This window comes from Artibeus jamaicensis, unplaced genomic scaffold (assembly GCF_021234435.1).
Source record: "Artibeus jamaicensis isolate MK-2021 breed Jamaican fruit bat unplaced genomic scaffold, CSHL_Jam_final contig_471, whole genome shotgun sequence".
Taxonomy (NCBI): domain Eukaryota; kingdom Metazoa; phylum Chordata; class Mammalia; order Chiroptera; family Phyllostomidae; genus Artibeus; species Artibeus jamaicensis.
In genome coordinates this window covers 763,380-779,019 of record NW_026521850.1, presented here as the reverse complement: position 1 = coordinate 779,019, position 15,640 = coordinate 763,380, and the positions used below count along the sequence as shown (strand labels likewise).

At 67.7% G+C, this 15,640-nt stretch overlaps 2 protein-coding genes across 2 annotated transcripts; both read right to left on the bottom strand.

Moving 5' to 3' along the window:
• Nucleotides 1-686: 686 nt before the first annotated feature.
• Nucleotides 687-6,177, bottom strand: NPDC1 (neural proliferation, differentiation and control 1). The gene is made up of 9 exons (XM_037127790.2): nucleotides 5,857-6,177; nucleotides 3,154-3,300; nucleotides 1,960-2,094; nucleotides 1,703-1,876; nucleotides 1,560-1,626; nucleotides 1,388-1,472; nucleotides 1,233-1,312; nucleotides 977-1,073; nucleotides 687-866 (listed from the first exon to the last, which is right to left on the bottom strand). Exons 1-9 carry the CDS (start codon nucleotides 5,966-5,968, stop codon nucleotides 780-782), a joined length of 984 nt encoding a protein of 327 aa, XP_036983685.2. The 5' UTR covers nucleotides 5,969-6,177; the 3' UTR covers nucleotides 687-779.
• Nucleotides 6,178-7,671: 1,494 nt separating this feature from the next.
• Nucleotides 7,672-12,834, bottom strand: ENTPD2 (ectonucleoside triphosphate diphosphohydrolase 2). Its single transcript, XM_037127789.2, has 9 exons — nucleotides 12,645-12,834; nucleotides 11,109-11,226; nucleotides 10,378-10,528; nucleotides 10,018-10,177; nucleotides 9,710-9,937; nucleotides 9,018-9,272; nucleotides 8,814-8,933; nucleotides 8,420-8,557; nucleotides 7,672-8,332 (listed from the first exon to the last, which is right to left on the bottom strand). Exons 1-9 carry the CDS (start codon nucleotides 12,759-12,761, stop codon nucleotides 8,129-8,131), a joined length of 1,491 nt encoding a protein of 496 aa, XP_036983684.2. The 5' UTR covers nucleotides 12,762-12,834; the 3' UTR covers nucleotides 7,672-8,128.
• Between the last annotated feature and the right edge of the window lie 2,806 nt (nucleotides 12,835-15,640).

The window sequence follows — 15,640 nt, the reverse complement described above, 5'->3', positions numbered from 1 at the left end:
TCCCCTCGCCCTGCCCCCACCCTGCACGGTCCCCAGCCCCTGCACCTGCCTCTCCCACGTCCCACACCGTGTCTGCTGCGGGACCCGGACTGGTGGCTGGGGCGAAGCCACAGGCAAGACCCGCATCCTGTCCCCCCCGCCTTCTGGCCGAGGTGGGCAGCCCGCAGGAGTGGAGGAGCCGGGTGCCCACTGCCAGGTGTCTGTGGGCACCGCTACCAGCCCTTTTTGCCCTGCACGGGATGGGGTACTTCGGGGACTGAAACCGAGTCCAGATGGGCCTGGCCCTGCACTGCACCCCGCTTCCCATTTGGGGCAGAAGTGTTTCGGGGTGAGGGCTGGAAGCCGAGGAGGGTGGGGGTGATCCTCTGAGTCGGAGGAGAGCTGAAGCCCCTGCTTCCCAGCAGGGCACAAAGGTGCCCCTCTCAGCTGTGGGGCTGAACGCTACAAGACCCCACTCCAGGGTCCCCCCAAGCTAGGGTTGGGTCTCCAGCACGGTTGGGGCCCAGGTCCGAGATGCATTTCAGCGGGCTTGTCTGCAGCACTCCCGTCCCGCGTGGTCTGTAGGGCTCCCCCCGCCCCCCTTTGGGCACAGACCCCTGGAGGGCAGATGCAGGGGAACAGCAGGTGCCCTGCCCCCCGGGGGTTTCCGGCCGGCACCCCGGCCCAGCCACACAAACAGCCAGATGTCAGAACGCGGTTTCTTTATTGGGAAACGCGGGTCCTTGGCCCCCCACCCGCGGACCCATTGGTCCTCGAGAGAGTGGGCGTCGATCTTCATGTCACTGCGGCGGGGGCGGCAGGGGCGGCAGGGGCGCGGCCAGCGAGGAGTGGTCGAACAGCGGGTTCCGCACCTCCATCTCCCCAGTCTGCGAAGGCGGGCGTTAGGCGGACTCCGGGTGTGTGTGTGTGGGGGGGGCGGCCCGACCAGCGGAAAGGCCCCCCAGGAGCCGGCCAGCCCCCCCCACCCCGCACTCACCGGGGCCAGGCCCGGGCACTCGTACACCGTGAAGTCGCCATCTTCGTTCTCCTCGTCCGAGGAGGCCGAGTCCAGCTCCTTGGGGGGCTCTTTATGCCTGGTGGGGGCGGGATGGCCGGGTCCGCCCACACCTTCCACGTGCAGGGGCCCCGACTGGAAGCCGGCGGGCGGGGACGGGGGTGGCGGGGCCGGGGGGGGGGGGGTCTGGGGATGGGGGTCGGGCGGGCCTGGGGGGCGTCCGGAAGGGGCATCTCACCGCTCCAGGCAGCGCATCTGCTGCCGCCGGTGCTGGTAGTGGTGCACCTCCGCGCCGCGCGCCAGCTGCTGGTCCCCGGGCTGCGGGGGCGGAGGGAGGGTCAAGCCGCGGAGGAGGGGCCCGGGGCCCGGGCCGGGCAGGGCGAGAGCACGCACCGAGATCTTGGGCGTTGCGGGGGAGCCCGGCGCCTGTGGGGCGGCGTAGTCGACCTTCTGGGTCAGGCGGATGTCCCGCTGCAGCCTGCGGGGGCAGAGCGGAGGCTGAGACCCGCAGCGTCGCCGCCCGCCTCCCCCCCACCCCCACCCCACGCCTGGCTGCCCCGCTCACCTGCACCAACAGAGAGCAGCCACGACGAGGGCCGCTGCGCCGGCCACGGAGGACGCCACGATGACCACTGCGGGCGGGCAGGGTGGGCGGTGAGGGCGACCTGCCTCCAGGCTGGACCCTGCGCCCCGCCCGCCCGGACCTACCGAGGGCGAAGCCGTCACCGCGTCCGTCCCGGGGGTCCAGGGGGGACATGTGCACAGGCCCAGACGACACAGGAGAACCCAAGGAGGCGTGGGTCGTGGGCGCAGAGGCTCCCCGAGTGGAGGGGAGGCTCAGGTCGGGGCCCTGGCCTCGGTCCGAGAGCCCCACGGTGGCCGCTGCAGAGAAGAGTCATCACCGCCGGGCCAGGCAGGGGTTGTGGGGAGCCAGGCAGGGTGGGCGGATGGTGCAGGGGGCTCACCAGCCTCCAGCAGCCGATGGGGCGCCTCAGGCTGCGGTAGGGCCGTGAGCTTCCAGCGCCCTGCCTCCTGCCGGGCTAGCTCCTGGGCCAGGAGGTCAATCTCATCCTCCAGTCTGGGCTGGGGTGGGCCCTCCTCTGGGGACAATGAGAGGCCATCAGGTGGGGGGTCCCCAGCCACTGCCTGACAACACGGGCTGAGGGTGGCCTCCAGACACAGAGGGACCCATCCTGGAGCCAGTCCCCAGGCCCACGCCTCCTGGCTTCTCTTTCCAAGCCCCTCCCAGGCACTGGTGACCTGAGGACTAGGTGTCAGCCTGAAGCCCCTGGCTATCCTGTGTCGCCATGGTGACCGACGGGGTGGGGGAGCTCTGTGGGAGCAGCAGCATTCCCAGGAAAAGGGGGGGCGGCAAGAGGTGGAGGAGCTAGGGGAGTGGGCACAAGCCAGGAGAAGGGCGGGTGCCCCTTGCACCACCTGTTCCCCACAAAGGGGTGGGCAGAGCACTGGGACCACATAACCCTGCACCCATGGCCTGCTGTACCAAGAAGGGCGGTGGCTCCCTGAGGAGTGGGGAGAGGCCCCTTTCTGTCCCCCATCTCCACCAGGAGGGCAGCCCTCTGGGTGACACCGGTGAAGGGGGTGACAGGCCCCCTCCTCCCCATGGTGGGCTCTGCAGGCCAGACCGAGGCTCCAAGTTGACGCCCCACCCAGCAACACGCCACTTCTAGAGCTGCCTACCAGTCTGGACCCCTGCCCGACTCACCGCCAGGAAAGGGCTCCTCCGGGAAGCCCCGCCCACAGGCCCAGACTCTTAGGCACCCCCAGGGCCCTCGGTATTGCCATCTCACACCTGAAGTCACTCAGCCTCCTCTGCTGGCCTCCCCCATTCTGGGCTCGGGGTGGTGGGCGGGTATCCCAGTGGGCAGGGAGGGAAGCAGTGAGCACTGGCGGGGGAGTGGCAGGGGAAGTGGGCACCTGGGGGTGGGGCGGAGCACAGGGGACCCTGCCTCTCCCAGAGTCCACCAACGAGTCCCATCAGACACCCCTGCCTCAGCGCACCACTGGCTCTGGAAAGGACCAGCAGGCCACCTGGAGGGTGACAGGAGAGCGCCCGCATCCCACCGAGCTCAGGGGGCCTGGGAGCTGAGGTTGGGGCGGTGGTCAAGGTGGTGGGGGGGGGTCCCGCTCTGCAGTACCGGGAGGCCGGCGCGCCCTGGGCACACAGAGCCCCCTTCGGTCCTCCCGGAAGGGCTGAAGGCAGGGCCCACAGACGTGAGCGCCCGGGGGGCACCGTGCCCGCCTCTGCAGGGCACAGTCCAGGCTCCCGGGGCAGGCGGCTGCATCTGGGAAGGAAGCAGAGGCAGGCTGAGGTCACAGCCCTGCACAGAGGCAGCACTGTCCCAGGCACCCTCCCCCACCCCACAGAGCTGGCTGGACCTGGCTCCGGCCATTGTTCTGGGCAGGCCCTTCCTCCCCATGGCCAGGGACCAGAACCAGGAAGACAAACAGAGCCAACACTTATCAGAACTGCCCGCCCCACCCGCTCCCCAGAGTCCACTTCCCAGCCCGAGCCAGCCCTCTGCTCGGAAACTGCCCCTCACTGTCCCCACAGCACCGCACTGAGCTCCCGGGAGCAAGGCTGGGCCGCCCTCCACTTTCTGCCTCTGGCCTGGGTTCCCCAGGCACAGGCCTGTCCACGCTGGGAGCCCCGAGGCCAGGCTCAGGCCTCTCTCTGGCTCAGGGGCAGCAAAGGATGCTGGCCTCCCCTCTCCCCGCCCTCAGGGGTGCCCTCCTGACCAGTCAGGCCCTTCTCCAGCCCTAGAGAGCACAGCCAGGGAGCAGGGCAGAACCAGCGCCCAGCCTGGGTGGCAGTGCTCCCCTTATGTCCCACCTCTGGCTTGTCCCCAGGGCACAAGGGCTGCTGCAGCTGTAGGGAGGTCTGGGATGGAGGCGGCCAGTCTCACTCACTTCTGACACCGGGTGTGCCTGGGAATCTGGCCAGGCCCGGGTCCTGGTTCCGGGCCCAGACCAATGTCCTACACACACGACCAATGGATCCCGTCCTGATGCTGGGGGACAGAGGGCAGGGGTCCCCTCTGCCTCAGTTCCCCCTCTGGAATAGAGGGGAATGGCCTCCAAGCTGAGGGATGTCCTGAGCACTGGGACAGGACGCTGGACAGCAGAGCCAGGGGACAGCCCCCAGGACCGTCAACCTGCTGGGGGAGGCTCGGGTGGACCAGGGCCCCTCTCAGCCAAGGCCCTCCCACTGCAGGGGGGTCACCGAGGTCCAGGGTGACCTGGAGGATCAGGGGATGCCCAGCTCCACCCTTCCCCAGGCCCAGGCAGGCCCGGCTCAGTTTCTGTGCTGGCCACACACACGCAGCACTTGGAGGTGACCCCTCCGGGGGCTCCAGCAGCCTCTGCCCTGCACAGCTGGGGCCAGCAGGCCCAGTATCAGGGAGCAGGGCCTGGGGTTTGGGCCTGTTAAACATTAAGCCTGTGCCAGCAGGTCTGTCTGGACCACACCCACCAGCTGGGCACCTGGGGAGCCGGGCTCTCTCTGCCCCTGGCACTGAGGACGCAGAGTGCACCGACCAAGGGCAGGGGCCTGAGGTCCAGCTCTGGCTGCAGGCTCTGGTTTCCAGGAGCCTCCACTGCAGCCCAGGAAGATGTGGCTGCAGCTGTAGAGGCTGCTGGAAAGGTCCCCACTTCAGCCTCAGGGCGCAGGTTCCAGGGACAATGGCCGCTGAAGAGCGGCTGGCACCCCACCCCACATCTGCGGCTGAAGCCCATCTCCTCGGGAGGCCCCACCCAAAGGCCCTGGAGCCCCGCTGCAAGTGGGCAGCCTGAGCCACCCCTGGCCAGCCAAGCTCTGGCCCTTAGGCCCCCTCCCCTGGTCATGCCAGCCTCCCACCTAGAAGGGCTGTGCCCAGGAGGAAGCCTGCCCTGGGCTGTCTCCGAGGCCACACACAGACAACCACGTCTACTCGGTTAACTTCTCAGTGCCTCGGCTTTCTCATCTGTAAAATGGGCTGAAAACAGCACCTCCCTGTGGGGCTGCCAGGAAAACGGAGCGAATGTGTGGGCACAGTGTCCCAGCTCAGCCCCCTGGGGCTCCAGGTCCCCACAGACCGTCACCGCCTGGAACCTCAGTGCCCATCTGGGAGGCAGGCAGGGTCCCCCAGGGCCCCAGGGCTCACTGTAGTCCACCCTGGGAGGTGCCCCTCTGCCCCCAGCACAGAGGGTAGAATGGCAGCAGTGGGACCCTCAAAGGCAAAGGGCGAAGGAGAGAACCTGAGACTGGAAGCTGCCCGTCTCCACTGAAGGTAGAAAACCAAACCCTAAGCATGAGACAAGCTGTCAAACACCCTAGGAACCTTCAGACCGCGGCTATGGCAGCAAAGCAAGGGACACGTCCCACACTGCCCAGGGCATGGGGACAGGCAGATCAGCACTGGTACCCCGACCCCAGGACAGACACGGGTAGCAAGGCACCCGGGGCGAGGCCCGCCCGGCGCAGCACCAGGGAAATGCACACAGGCCGCCAGCGGCAGGCCCACGCGCAGTGCCCTCCAGAGACACGGATACAGACAGGCTCACGGACTTAGAGACAAAAAGCCAAAAAGCGTGTGGACTCTGAGTTCGCCACCGGGAACCTGGGAGAGGCCTAACCAACGGCACCACCCTTCAGAGCCCCCCACCCCCACCCCAGGCCTGTTGCCCCCATCCCGCGCGAGGCGCGGCTGGCGTGGCTGTCAGCGGGCCTCGGCTGCGGGCCCTGCGGGCCCAGGCGAAGGCCTCGGCGCCGAGAGTGACCGCGGAGCTGCGCAGCAGGACCCCAGCCCGGCGCACCCGGGCCCCGGGGCGCCCTGCGACCTGCGCCCAGAGCTGTCGCTCACCCGAGCGGCCGGCAGCGGCACCGCGAAGGGCGACGCCGAGGACTAGGCCGGAGAGAAGCAGCCGCAACAGCCGCAGGTGCCGCGGGGAGGGCGGAGGGACAGGCGTCGCCATCCTTCAGCGCCGCCGCCGGGGCAGCATGGCACCGCAAGGCCCGGGGCTGGGCGCGTCGGCTGAAGCAGAGGAGGAAGAGGAGGTGGAGGCCGAGGAGGAGGAGATGGAGGAGGAAAAGAGGAGGTGGCGGCGGCGTTGACGCTGCGGCAGAGGATCCGGGATGCAGGCGCGGCAGCGAGGCAGCGCGTTGGGAGTGCGCCTGCGCGCTCCACCTGCGGGGGCGGGACCGCGCCTCCAGCCTGAGCCCCTCCCCCCTCTCTGGCTCCGCCAGACCCCCGATTCTCCCGGTCTCTGGGCGCCTCAGCCTCCGCGGCCTCTGCACCCGAGGACCTTCTCTATTCTCCACAAACCCGGGTAGGGACTGGCTGGGGGGGGGGTCTTCCCGGGATGCGCTTCTCCCGCCCTCCCCCTGCCCCCTTGGGGCTGCCACCTCCCACCCACCCCCCATCCGCTGAAGCAGGAGAAGTGACCCGGTCTGGAAGCGCAGTCCCGGGGAACACAGGGACACCAGGCGCGCACGGGGTGGACAGGTGCACGGGAACGCACAGGTGTGCCCCAAAGACGCAGCGGGCACTCAGAGACACGGCCACAAGCAAACACACACAGAGAACTGGGCCGGCGTCGGTGCCACTGGGGTTGGAATGGGGCGGCTGCTCCCAAGTGAAGCCACCAGGGGGCAAGAGTGGCCTGGAGCTGTTGATGTGACTCAGCTGGGAGCTGTCCACGGTCCCCAGGTGACGGGCAGCCTTTCAGTGCCCTGGGGCCCCAGGACAACAAAGCAGTTGTGGCGCCCCCACTTGCACTCCGCTAGTGGCCTCCTCAGAGCACACTCACCCCGTCCCACCTGGAACCCTCCCTCCGGCTCAAGCGGCGGAACCAGGATGAGCCCCCAACGCGGGGCTCCCTCTCGGGCCTTTGCCCGCGGAACTCAGACGGAGAGGCTGGCTGCTCTCAGGTTTGTCCATTGGCTCACACACCGGCACAAGCAGCGCGGTGTGGGGTGGTGGGGACCAAAGCAGCGATGCCCCACAGGGCACTGACCGGACAGAAAAAGGGTCTGAGCTCACGGCCCAGAAAGGTCGGTGCAGGCGGAGGCGCAGCGAAAGCCAGGCTGAGGGGAGGGGCCGCAGGTGGGGGCTGGCTGATGTCTCCCCGGGGCGAAGACAGGCACCCAAGCAGGAGGGGAGCGCTCTGTCTCTCTGCGCGCTGGCCAAGCTTGGCTCTGGAGCAAGGCTGATCCGCTCCCAGAGATGGAGCCCGCGTCCCTCCCGGCCCTACCTTCAGTGTCCCGGCAGGGCACCGCCTTTGCGCCCTCCGCCCCGCTCTTCCAGCACCGAGCGGCCCCCAGGCACCTGGCTTGCTTAGGACTCACTCTCTGTGCCTCTCCGCTCCCCACGCCCGCACGCCAGGCCCGCTCTCCCCAAGGGCCCGGCCTCCTGTCTGGCCTAGGCCCCTGACTCAGGGCTGGGGGTGCTGCAGGGGCTCTCATGGCCAGGGAAAACTCGGGGGCGCAGGGACTCCCCCGGCGGCCACCCAGCAGCCACTCCAAGCCACGAGGGTGGCGCAGGGACCAAGGTCAGCACTGCTCCAGGGCTGGACCCGAGAGGAGGCAGGAGGGGCGGCGGTCCGCCCTGAGCACCGAGAGGGGCGCACCCGCGTGGCTGGCGCAGCTGTGCGGAGGGCGGGCGGGCAGCAGCAGCCTGTCCGGGAAAGACGTTTTATTACCAAGTTTTACAAGCAGGCACTGACTGGGCTGGCCCCTAACCTATGGGCTCTGACTCTCCCCCTAATACAGACCGGGTGTGTGTGTGTTGTGGGGGGGGGGGTGTCTCAGAGGACCCTGATTGTCAGAATAAAGGCTCCACTTCCTGGACACCCACTCCCCGTAGTAATAGGCTGAGGGATATAGGGCGTCTGCCTCGCCCACCCTCTGCAGGAGAAGGGGCACGAGGCCTCGAGACGGAGACAAGGCTGGACAGGCTTGAGGGCTAGGTTCGGTTTCCTCCGCGCTCCCGGCCCCCCGTGGACCCGGGTGCTAGAGTCCTGGTCTCGGTTTCCGGGCCGCATTAGGGGCAGAGACGTGGAGGGCGGTGGGGTGAGGGATGGGCCGGGGGGGGGGGGGGGGGAGACGGGGCTGGGGCAGCTGCCCCCAGCCAGTCGCTAGATGGCGCTCGGCGACTCGGCGGAACACGCCTGGCGCACCAGCAGGACCAGCGCCGCCAGGAGCAAGGCGGCGAAGAGCAGGAGGAGGACTACCCAAGAGCTCAAGTCGATGCCCTTGCGCAGCCCCGGCGGGTCGGCGGGGATCATGTTGGTCAGGTTCAGCATGTAGCCGAGCGCCCAGCCGACCGAAGTGTCCCCCGCCTGCGGGTGAGGAGCTCGGACTCAGCCTTCTTGCAGGCCCGGAGGCCCCGCCCCCACCCGGAGGCCCCGCCCCCCGCCAGTTCCCACCTTCTTCTGGAAGGTCAGGCGGCTGAAGGCACGCTCGTCTTCGAAGCGGTAGCCCCTGCTCAGGAGCTGCTGAATGAACACGGCCACGGCGCAGTAGCTGGGCAGGTGTTTCACTTGCCTCGGCGCCTGAGCCTGCAGCTGAGATGCAGGTGGGGCGATGTTGGGCCCTGGGCTACCAGGGGCTGCCAAGGGTGGGGCTTCAGCAGCCCCATCCCTTCTGGCTCCCCACCCCGCTGCCACCCGGCCACTTTTCGAGTCCGACCAGCGGTGTGTCCTTCACCACACAGCGCCCTTTGAGAAGCCAGCCCCCCCCTTTTCAGGCAACGAATGGCTGGGAAGCTGGGTGACTGGCTGAGCCCTCCCCTGAGGCCCTGGAGGAGGGCTCAGGCCTCACCTCACTCCACGTCTTTTTGCAGATGGTGTCCACAGCCGTGTCCAGTTGCTGTGGGGTGGTCACAGGCAGCCGCATCACCGAGCTCAGGAAGTCCATGGTGTAGAAGAAACCAGAGAAGGCCTGTGTGGCGGGAGTGCGGCCACCCTGAGCCCAGGCCCCAGGTGTTGCAGGGCATCAGCTCCCCTCCCTGTCCCCTGGACTCACGATAAAGTCCCCAGCCACAGGGGGCTGGAAGATGCCATTGAAGGAGCATCGAGAGAAGGGGCAGGATGAGAAGTCGAAGAGCCCCTGGACGAGGACCCGGCAGAGGGCAGGGTTGCTGGTGCCTGCCAGGCTGACATTTCTGCTGCCGTCGAAGGCCTGGGGCCGCAGGGCTGCGGTGCACGGGGACCCATACACTTCCTGGAGCGGCACTTCCCTGGTGTAGCCTCGGGGCCAGCAGGGGTGGGTGCTGCCGTTCTGGGGGACGATGAGGGTGTGGGTCGCACCACCCCCAGGACCCTCAGGTGCTGTTCCCCCAGGACCCTTGGAGGGCCTCCCCAGAGGACCAGCCTGATGGTGTCCCCCAAAATGTACTCGGTGACATCACCACTGCGCTCAGGAGCAAGCCTCCACTCCCCACTGCTGCGGGACAGAAACCAAACCCTTCCGCCAGGCAGACCTGGCCCTCCTCACCCCTCAGCAGGCACCCACCAGGTCCACCCCCAGCCACTGAGCCTTCACCCTGTGCTGGATCCCGCCCCTCCTGTCCTTCCAGCCAATTAGAGCTCACTGGCTGCTGCTGCCTGGAGAAGCCCTCCAGGGCATGGCTGCCCTCTGGGCTCTACCCTGTGCCCTGGGTCCCTCCCCCACACTCCCCCCTCGCCTGCCCCCCCGCAGGGCACGATGGTGGGCACCTGCAGTGTGCTGGCCAGCAGCTTCCAGAGGACCTGGTCTCGGCCATAGCAGAGGAAGCTGTGGGTGTAGACACGGTGTTGCTGGCCGTAAAGCTGCAGCAGGACCTGGTCAGCAGGGTCCTCGACCAGGCTGGTCGTCTCAAAGGTGATCTGCGTGGAGGCGCCTCCCAGGTCCATGGCCCCCAGTGTCCCCTTCCTTGGCCGGTACCACCGGCCTGCCCAGCTGTACTGTGAGGAGTGAAGGCTGGGGTCAGCCAGTGACTGGGTGCCCACACCTGCTGGCTCATTGGGCTGACCGGCAGGCCCACCTTGATGAAGTTCTCCAGCAGGTAGTTGGCGGTCACCCAGCCAAACACCCCCTCCTCCTGGCCAGAGAGGATGTGGGCACCACGGAAGTCGAAGGGGTACTGGGTCAGCGTCCGCGTCACGGCCTCGAGCACCTTGGCGGAGGCCTCTGGACTGGTCAGGCTGGGACACAGGGAAGTCTCTGAGAAGCGTCTTTCCAGGGGCGGGGGCTGTGTACCCTGAGGTACCCGGTGGCCCCCCACCAGCCAAGAGGAGCCAGGCAGAGGGCTGCTGCGGCTGAAGGCATGTGGGGCCCGCCCTGCGCTGAGGCTTCTGGGGGGGGGGGGCCAGGGCCAGGAAGGTCAGGGGACGGGCACACTCACTTGAGCAGGCGCATGCCCGCTGTGGCTCCCAGGTAGAGGGGCGTGCTCCAGTGTCTCTCCCTGGGCACGTCCCGGAGCGCCTGGTCCAGGCATTGAACAAGACTCCGACCAGCCCCAGCAGGGTTGTCTGCGTAGCTGGAGATGCCCCCACCTAGAGGGAGGCCGTGAGAGGGGCCCATGCTGGGCAGTCAGCCCCGGGGCGGGCCACAGGCAAACAAGACTGGGCGCCTTGGGCTCCCAAACAGGGTGGCAGCTTCAGCACACCTTTCCGGCTGAAGCCTTCAGAGACGTCCACAGACGGGCTCGCCTGTGCACCACTGGGAGTCTCTGAGGCTGCCGCCGCAGCAGTGGGTGTGCGCGCAGGTGCCACGACAAAGCCCTGGTCACTGTCATTCGGCCTGGCCTCCCACAAGCCCTGCCGGGGGTGCCCACCAGCTCCTCAGAGCCCCTTTTGCTCCTGCTGGGGAGAAAAGGCTGGTCTCGGGCCAGGCAGGGCCCCAACCTTCCGACCCCTACCCTCTTTCTTTGTACAGTGGAAGTGCCTGCAGCTCCCAGGCGGCCCGGGGCCCTCCCTCCGTTTAGACGTCTCCTGCAGCTCCTGTGTGGGGCAGGCCCTGGGCAGCAGGAGCAGAGGGGCCCATCTACGGAGGCTAAGGCCAGACAGGGCCCCTGAGGCCGTCCAGCGATGAGCATCCAGGCCGGGGTGCACCCTGTGCTTGGGGGACCCTCACCGTGCACGTCACAGGAGCTGTGTTGGCCCACAATGCCCGTGTCGTTCTCTTTGTCTGCAGGCCACTTGTAGATAAACACAGATGTGTGGGAGGAGCCGGCGTCCAGGACGATGCCGTACTGAGGGCGGGGGGGGGTCAGCCTCAGGGGGAGGGGAGGAGTCTGAAGGCCTCGCCCTTTGCCCCCACTCCTGCTTTCCACCCCACCCTACCCTGTGTGGAAGTTGGATGTTCTGAGGCTCAGAGAAGGCCAGGGACACAGATGGGACAGGGGAGAATGGGGCCAGGAGCCTCTCCCCTTCTGAGGCAGGAGCTATCCTGCCTGGCAGGGACACTCTGAGGATTAGTGGGTCCCAGGGCCACCTCTGGAATCTTGTCCCAGGGACGTGAGGTCCACAGGCTCTGGGAGGGAAGCCCAGCTGCAGGAAGAACACTCGAGGCTGGCTCTTCTTCCTCACATCCTGGCCTCTTGGACCGAGGCCCAACCTGAGGATGTGGAAGCCAGGGCCCAGGGAGGCTGGGAGGGCTCCATCCCGGCGGGCCCTGCCTGAAGACACCCGCCCCAGGCCTCTGAGCCAGAGCCACAGAGGGCTGGGCCTGCAGGGCTGAGCGGGCAATGCCACCCTAGCCTCCCGGGCAGGTGGGACAGAAGCACCCAGCTGGCATCTGCCACTTCCTGGAACCTGCCCCCAAGGGCCAGGATTCCAGCAGGCAGAGCCAGACTGGGGAACACACCCACCTGGATGGGGAAGGGGGCACTCCAGTCACCCCCACCCCCACCCCAGGGAACTCCAGCCAATCTCAGGACAACCCATCCACCCACCCCAACTCCACCTGGTGCTGGTCCTTAGCTACAGAGCACCCATCCTGCCAAGGCCTATCCTGGGTTGCTGGCGCCTGCCCCTCACACACGTGCGCACACCCCAAGTCTTCCCCAGCCCCAAGTCCACGAGGGGTTAAGGGAGCCTGCTGGACTCTTGGAGGCTGGGCCTGGCCAGGCCTGGCTCATCCCAGTGCTTTCAGGGCCTGCTCTGTCTGATCCCCGTCGCCCCCCCCCCTCCCAGGCTCCCTTCAAAGGCAGCCACCACTGTCGGGACCACGGGGAGGTGAGGAGGGTTGCCTCGCCTCCAGGACCTTGGCACTCGGTCTGGGTTAAACCCCAAACCAATGCACCCCTGTGGGCTGCCCGGTTCCAGCCGGGTCCTGGGGCGCATCCGGGGAGCAGAGAGACAGCTGCTCAGCCGCGCCCAGGACAGGCTCCGCAGAGGCTCCGCGGGCCGGGACTTCAGCCTCCAGCTCCGCGTCTCCCCGGAAGCGCCGCCGCGGTCCAGCGGATCCAGGCCGCGAGAGGAGCTCACAGGGCCTGGATGCTACCCCGCTGGTCGAGAGCAGAGCGCGCGGGGCCAGGATTCCACCCCGCAGGTTGGGAGCGGAGCGCGGGCGGGGGTCGTGGGCAGCCACGCGGGAGCAGCGTGGCCCTGCACGGACACCGAGCCTCCCCGCCCGCGCCCCACGGGTGCTCCGCGAGCCAGCAGGCACCTTGAAGGCGGGCGGCTCCCGGACTTCGCGAGTAGGGACACACAGCAGCAGGAGGCCGCAGAGGCCCGCGGCGGCCAGCAGCAACGGCAGCAGCAGCGGCAGCACCTTCTGGGCCATGGGCGGGTGGCGGACCGACCCGGCGGTGACGGAGGGGCGGCGGGGAGCTGGGAGGCCGAGGTCCCGGCCCAGGGGTAGGCGCCCGGGGCGGGGCGAAGACCCGCAGCAGCCACGGCAGGCCACGCCCACCGCTGACACGCCCACCGCCCTCCATGGGCGCGCTCCTGCAAGCGCCGGTGAGTCACCCTGCCTTCCCTGCGCCCTGAGGTTGTTGCCTACCCTCCTGCCTGCCCACGGACCCCTCCTCACCCGAAAACTCCCGTCCTCCGACCTGCCCGCCGACCCCCAAGGGCTGACCTACACTGGCCTGTCCGCCTGTGGACCAGCAGCTCCACTTCTGCAGGACCTGCGGCTTTGGGCGAGAGGCGTGGCACGGGGGTGGGCCGGCTGGCTCCCAGGCGGGCGGCCCCCTGTCCTACCTTCCCTGCGTCTGGTTCCAGGGACCCTGAGCTGACCCAAGCTGGTGCTGAAAGCTCAGAGCTGAGCAGCGAGCAGACCTGTGTCACAGGGGTCCCAGCATGGAGGTGACAGGTGAGGATACAGGCAGAGAAGTGCAGATTGGCTATCGTCATTCCAAGTCCAGAAGCAAGTGACCTCCTGGTCCTGGGCCACCTCTGCTGCCTCCTGTGCTTGGGGGGTGGGGTCCAGAAGCCTGGACAGGGACGGCCAGAGGCTTCCCGAGGAGGAAGCTGGAGGGGACTCTCCTCAGCCCTCACGGGAGGCCTTGTGCTGGAGATGAGGGAGATGTCCCCCCGCCAGGCTTGACAGCATGCGCGTCCCTGGATGCTGGCTGGTATGGGCCACAGCTCAGCCCACCCCAAAACCAACTCTGTCCTTCCACCCCGCCAAGTGTCTGGCCTCTGTGCTCTGACACCCCCCACGCCCTGGCGACGGCTTGGCCAAGCATCACCCCTTTCTCTGGCCAGTGGCCATTTCCCTTTGTGCCCTCGGCAGAGCGGGAATTCCAGCATCAAGAACTCAGCCAAACAGAAGCCGTGTGGCAAGACCACCAGAGTGCCAGTGGCTGGGGGAGGCGGAGGCCAGAAGGGTGGTGTGTGATGGGGACAGGGGCTGGGCCACACCCTGGTCATTGGAACCGGCAGGGTCCACTGTGCTGGGACGGCTGCCCAGGCTGAGGGTCCAGGGTCACAGGCTCAGCAGAAGAGGCCTTCTTTCAGTTCAGGACCTCAGGACCCCGCCGGGAAGGGTGGGAAGCCCAGGAGTTGGCTCAGCCTCCGAAAAGCCCCGCCAGGCTGGGCCCCGGCTGAGCGTGTCCGGGCAGCCCTCCAGCCCCCTCCCCCCGGCCGGGAGACGCTTCTTCCACCCAGAAAGCCCAGAGGCGGGAGACGCTTGCACTGGGGGCTGGAAAGGACAAAGGCAGCCGGAGCAGCCCAGCGGCCCTTAGAAGGGCATGAAAGGCAGGCGTGCTGGAGGCCTGGCCCCCCGGAGCCCCCACCTCGCCCCACTGGGCCCAAGCAGGGCTCCCTGATGTCCTGAGCTGCCCTTGCATGGAGCGCCCCCTCCCCCCGGGCCTGAGGGGATGGGGTTTGGATGCCGCCTTCGGGGAACCGGTGTGTGGCGCAACACCCAGCAGAGCCCGGGAACAGAAGGGAAGGCGGTGGGGAGCAGGAAGCAGCTGGGCCGGGCGGAGGCCGGGAGTGAGTTCTGTTCTGGGGAACAAGCACAGAAACGTCCCTTCTTGGCACAGAGAAGTCCTTGGGGAGCTAGGGCCCTGGAAGGGGGTGGGGGTGGGTGGGGGTGTGCGAGGCCAGCCCTGGCCCCGGGCGCCCCGGGCTTGCAGAACCTCGGCAGGGGCGGGGCCCCAGATGTGCGGCAGCCGGGCGTGGACCGGCTCCAGGCGGGACTTGTGCCGAGAGGCGTGGGAGGGCCCTCGGGAGAGGGGTCCTGGAGCCCACGCCAGGGGCCAGACCTCCCACGCAGGGTGGGGACGGTCACAGAGGTCTCGGCTGCCTCTGCCCCAGTCTCCCCGTCGGAAACTTCGGTGTCTGGTGGCTGGAACACCTTAGCAGGTGAGGGCTCTTGGGCCTGTGTGGTCACTGGACCAGCTCCGGCCACCGCAGGAAGCAGGGCGCGCATGGACTCTGTGCTGTGGACACCGGGGCCCCCACCAACCGGCCTTAGGGAGCAGGCTGGTCAGAGGCCCCCTCCCCGGAGGGGACCCTGTGCTGCCTGCCACGTGTTCCCACCCCACAGCAGAGCAGGGGACAGAGACAGTGCAGCAGCAGGTCGACCCCGACCAGGTGGGAGGTGCCTGTCCCTCGCTCGCCTGCCTGTCTTCCCCTTGTGGTGCGTCTGCCCGGAGAACAGTGTGGTTTCCCCGAGGCTTCGGACCGCGTGCGACTCCCTGCAGGATGGCCCTGCTGCTCAGGCCCCGGCTGCATCGGTGACGGCAGGTGCAGCTGGTCCGTGCTGACCTCGGCTGCGGCGGGGGGGGGGGGGGGGGGGGGGTCTGTGCTGTCACTGACCCACTTAAGATTTTATTCATTTTGTTTTCAGAGAGCAGGGGAGGGAGAGAGGAAGAGAAACAACTGATGTGAGAGACATACGTCATAAGCCCGACTGGGGACCTGGCCTGCAACCCAGGGATGCGCCCTGAGTGGAACTTGAACCTGTGACCTTGTGGTGCTCAGGCTGGCGCTCGAGCCGCTGAGCCACACCAGCCACGACTCCACCCATCCTTATGATTTTCTAAATCACACCTCTTTTCTCTAGATTACTTTCTTATAAGAGTACGGTACGGTGTATGATACACGAAATACACGTTAAATGTTTCTGTTATTAGTAAGATTCTGAGTCAACAGTTGGCTCTCAGCAGCCTCGTTTTGGGGGAGTTTTTGGCTGTGTGGGGGTGCAGTGCC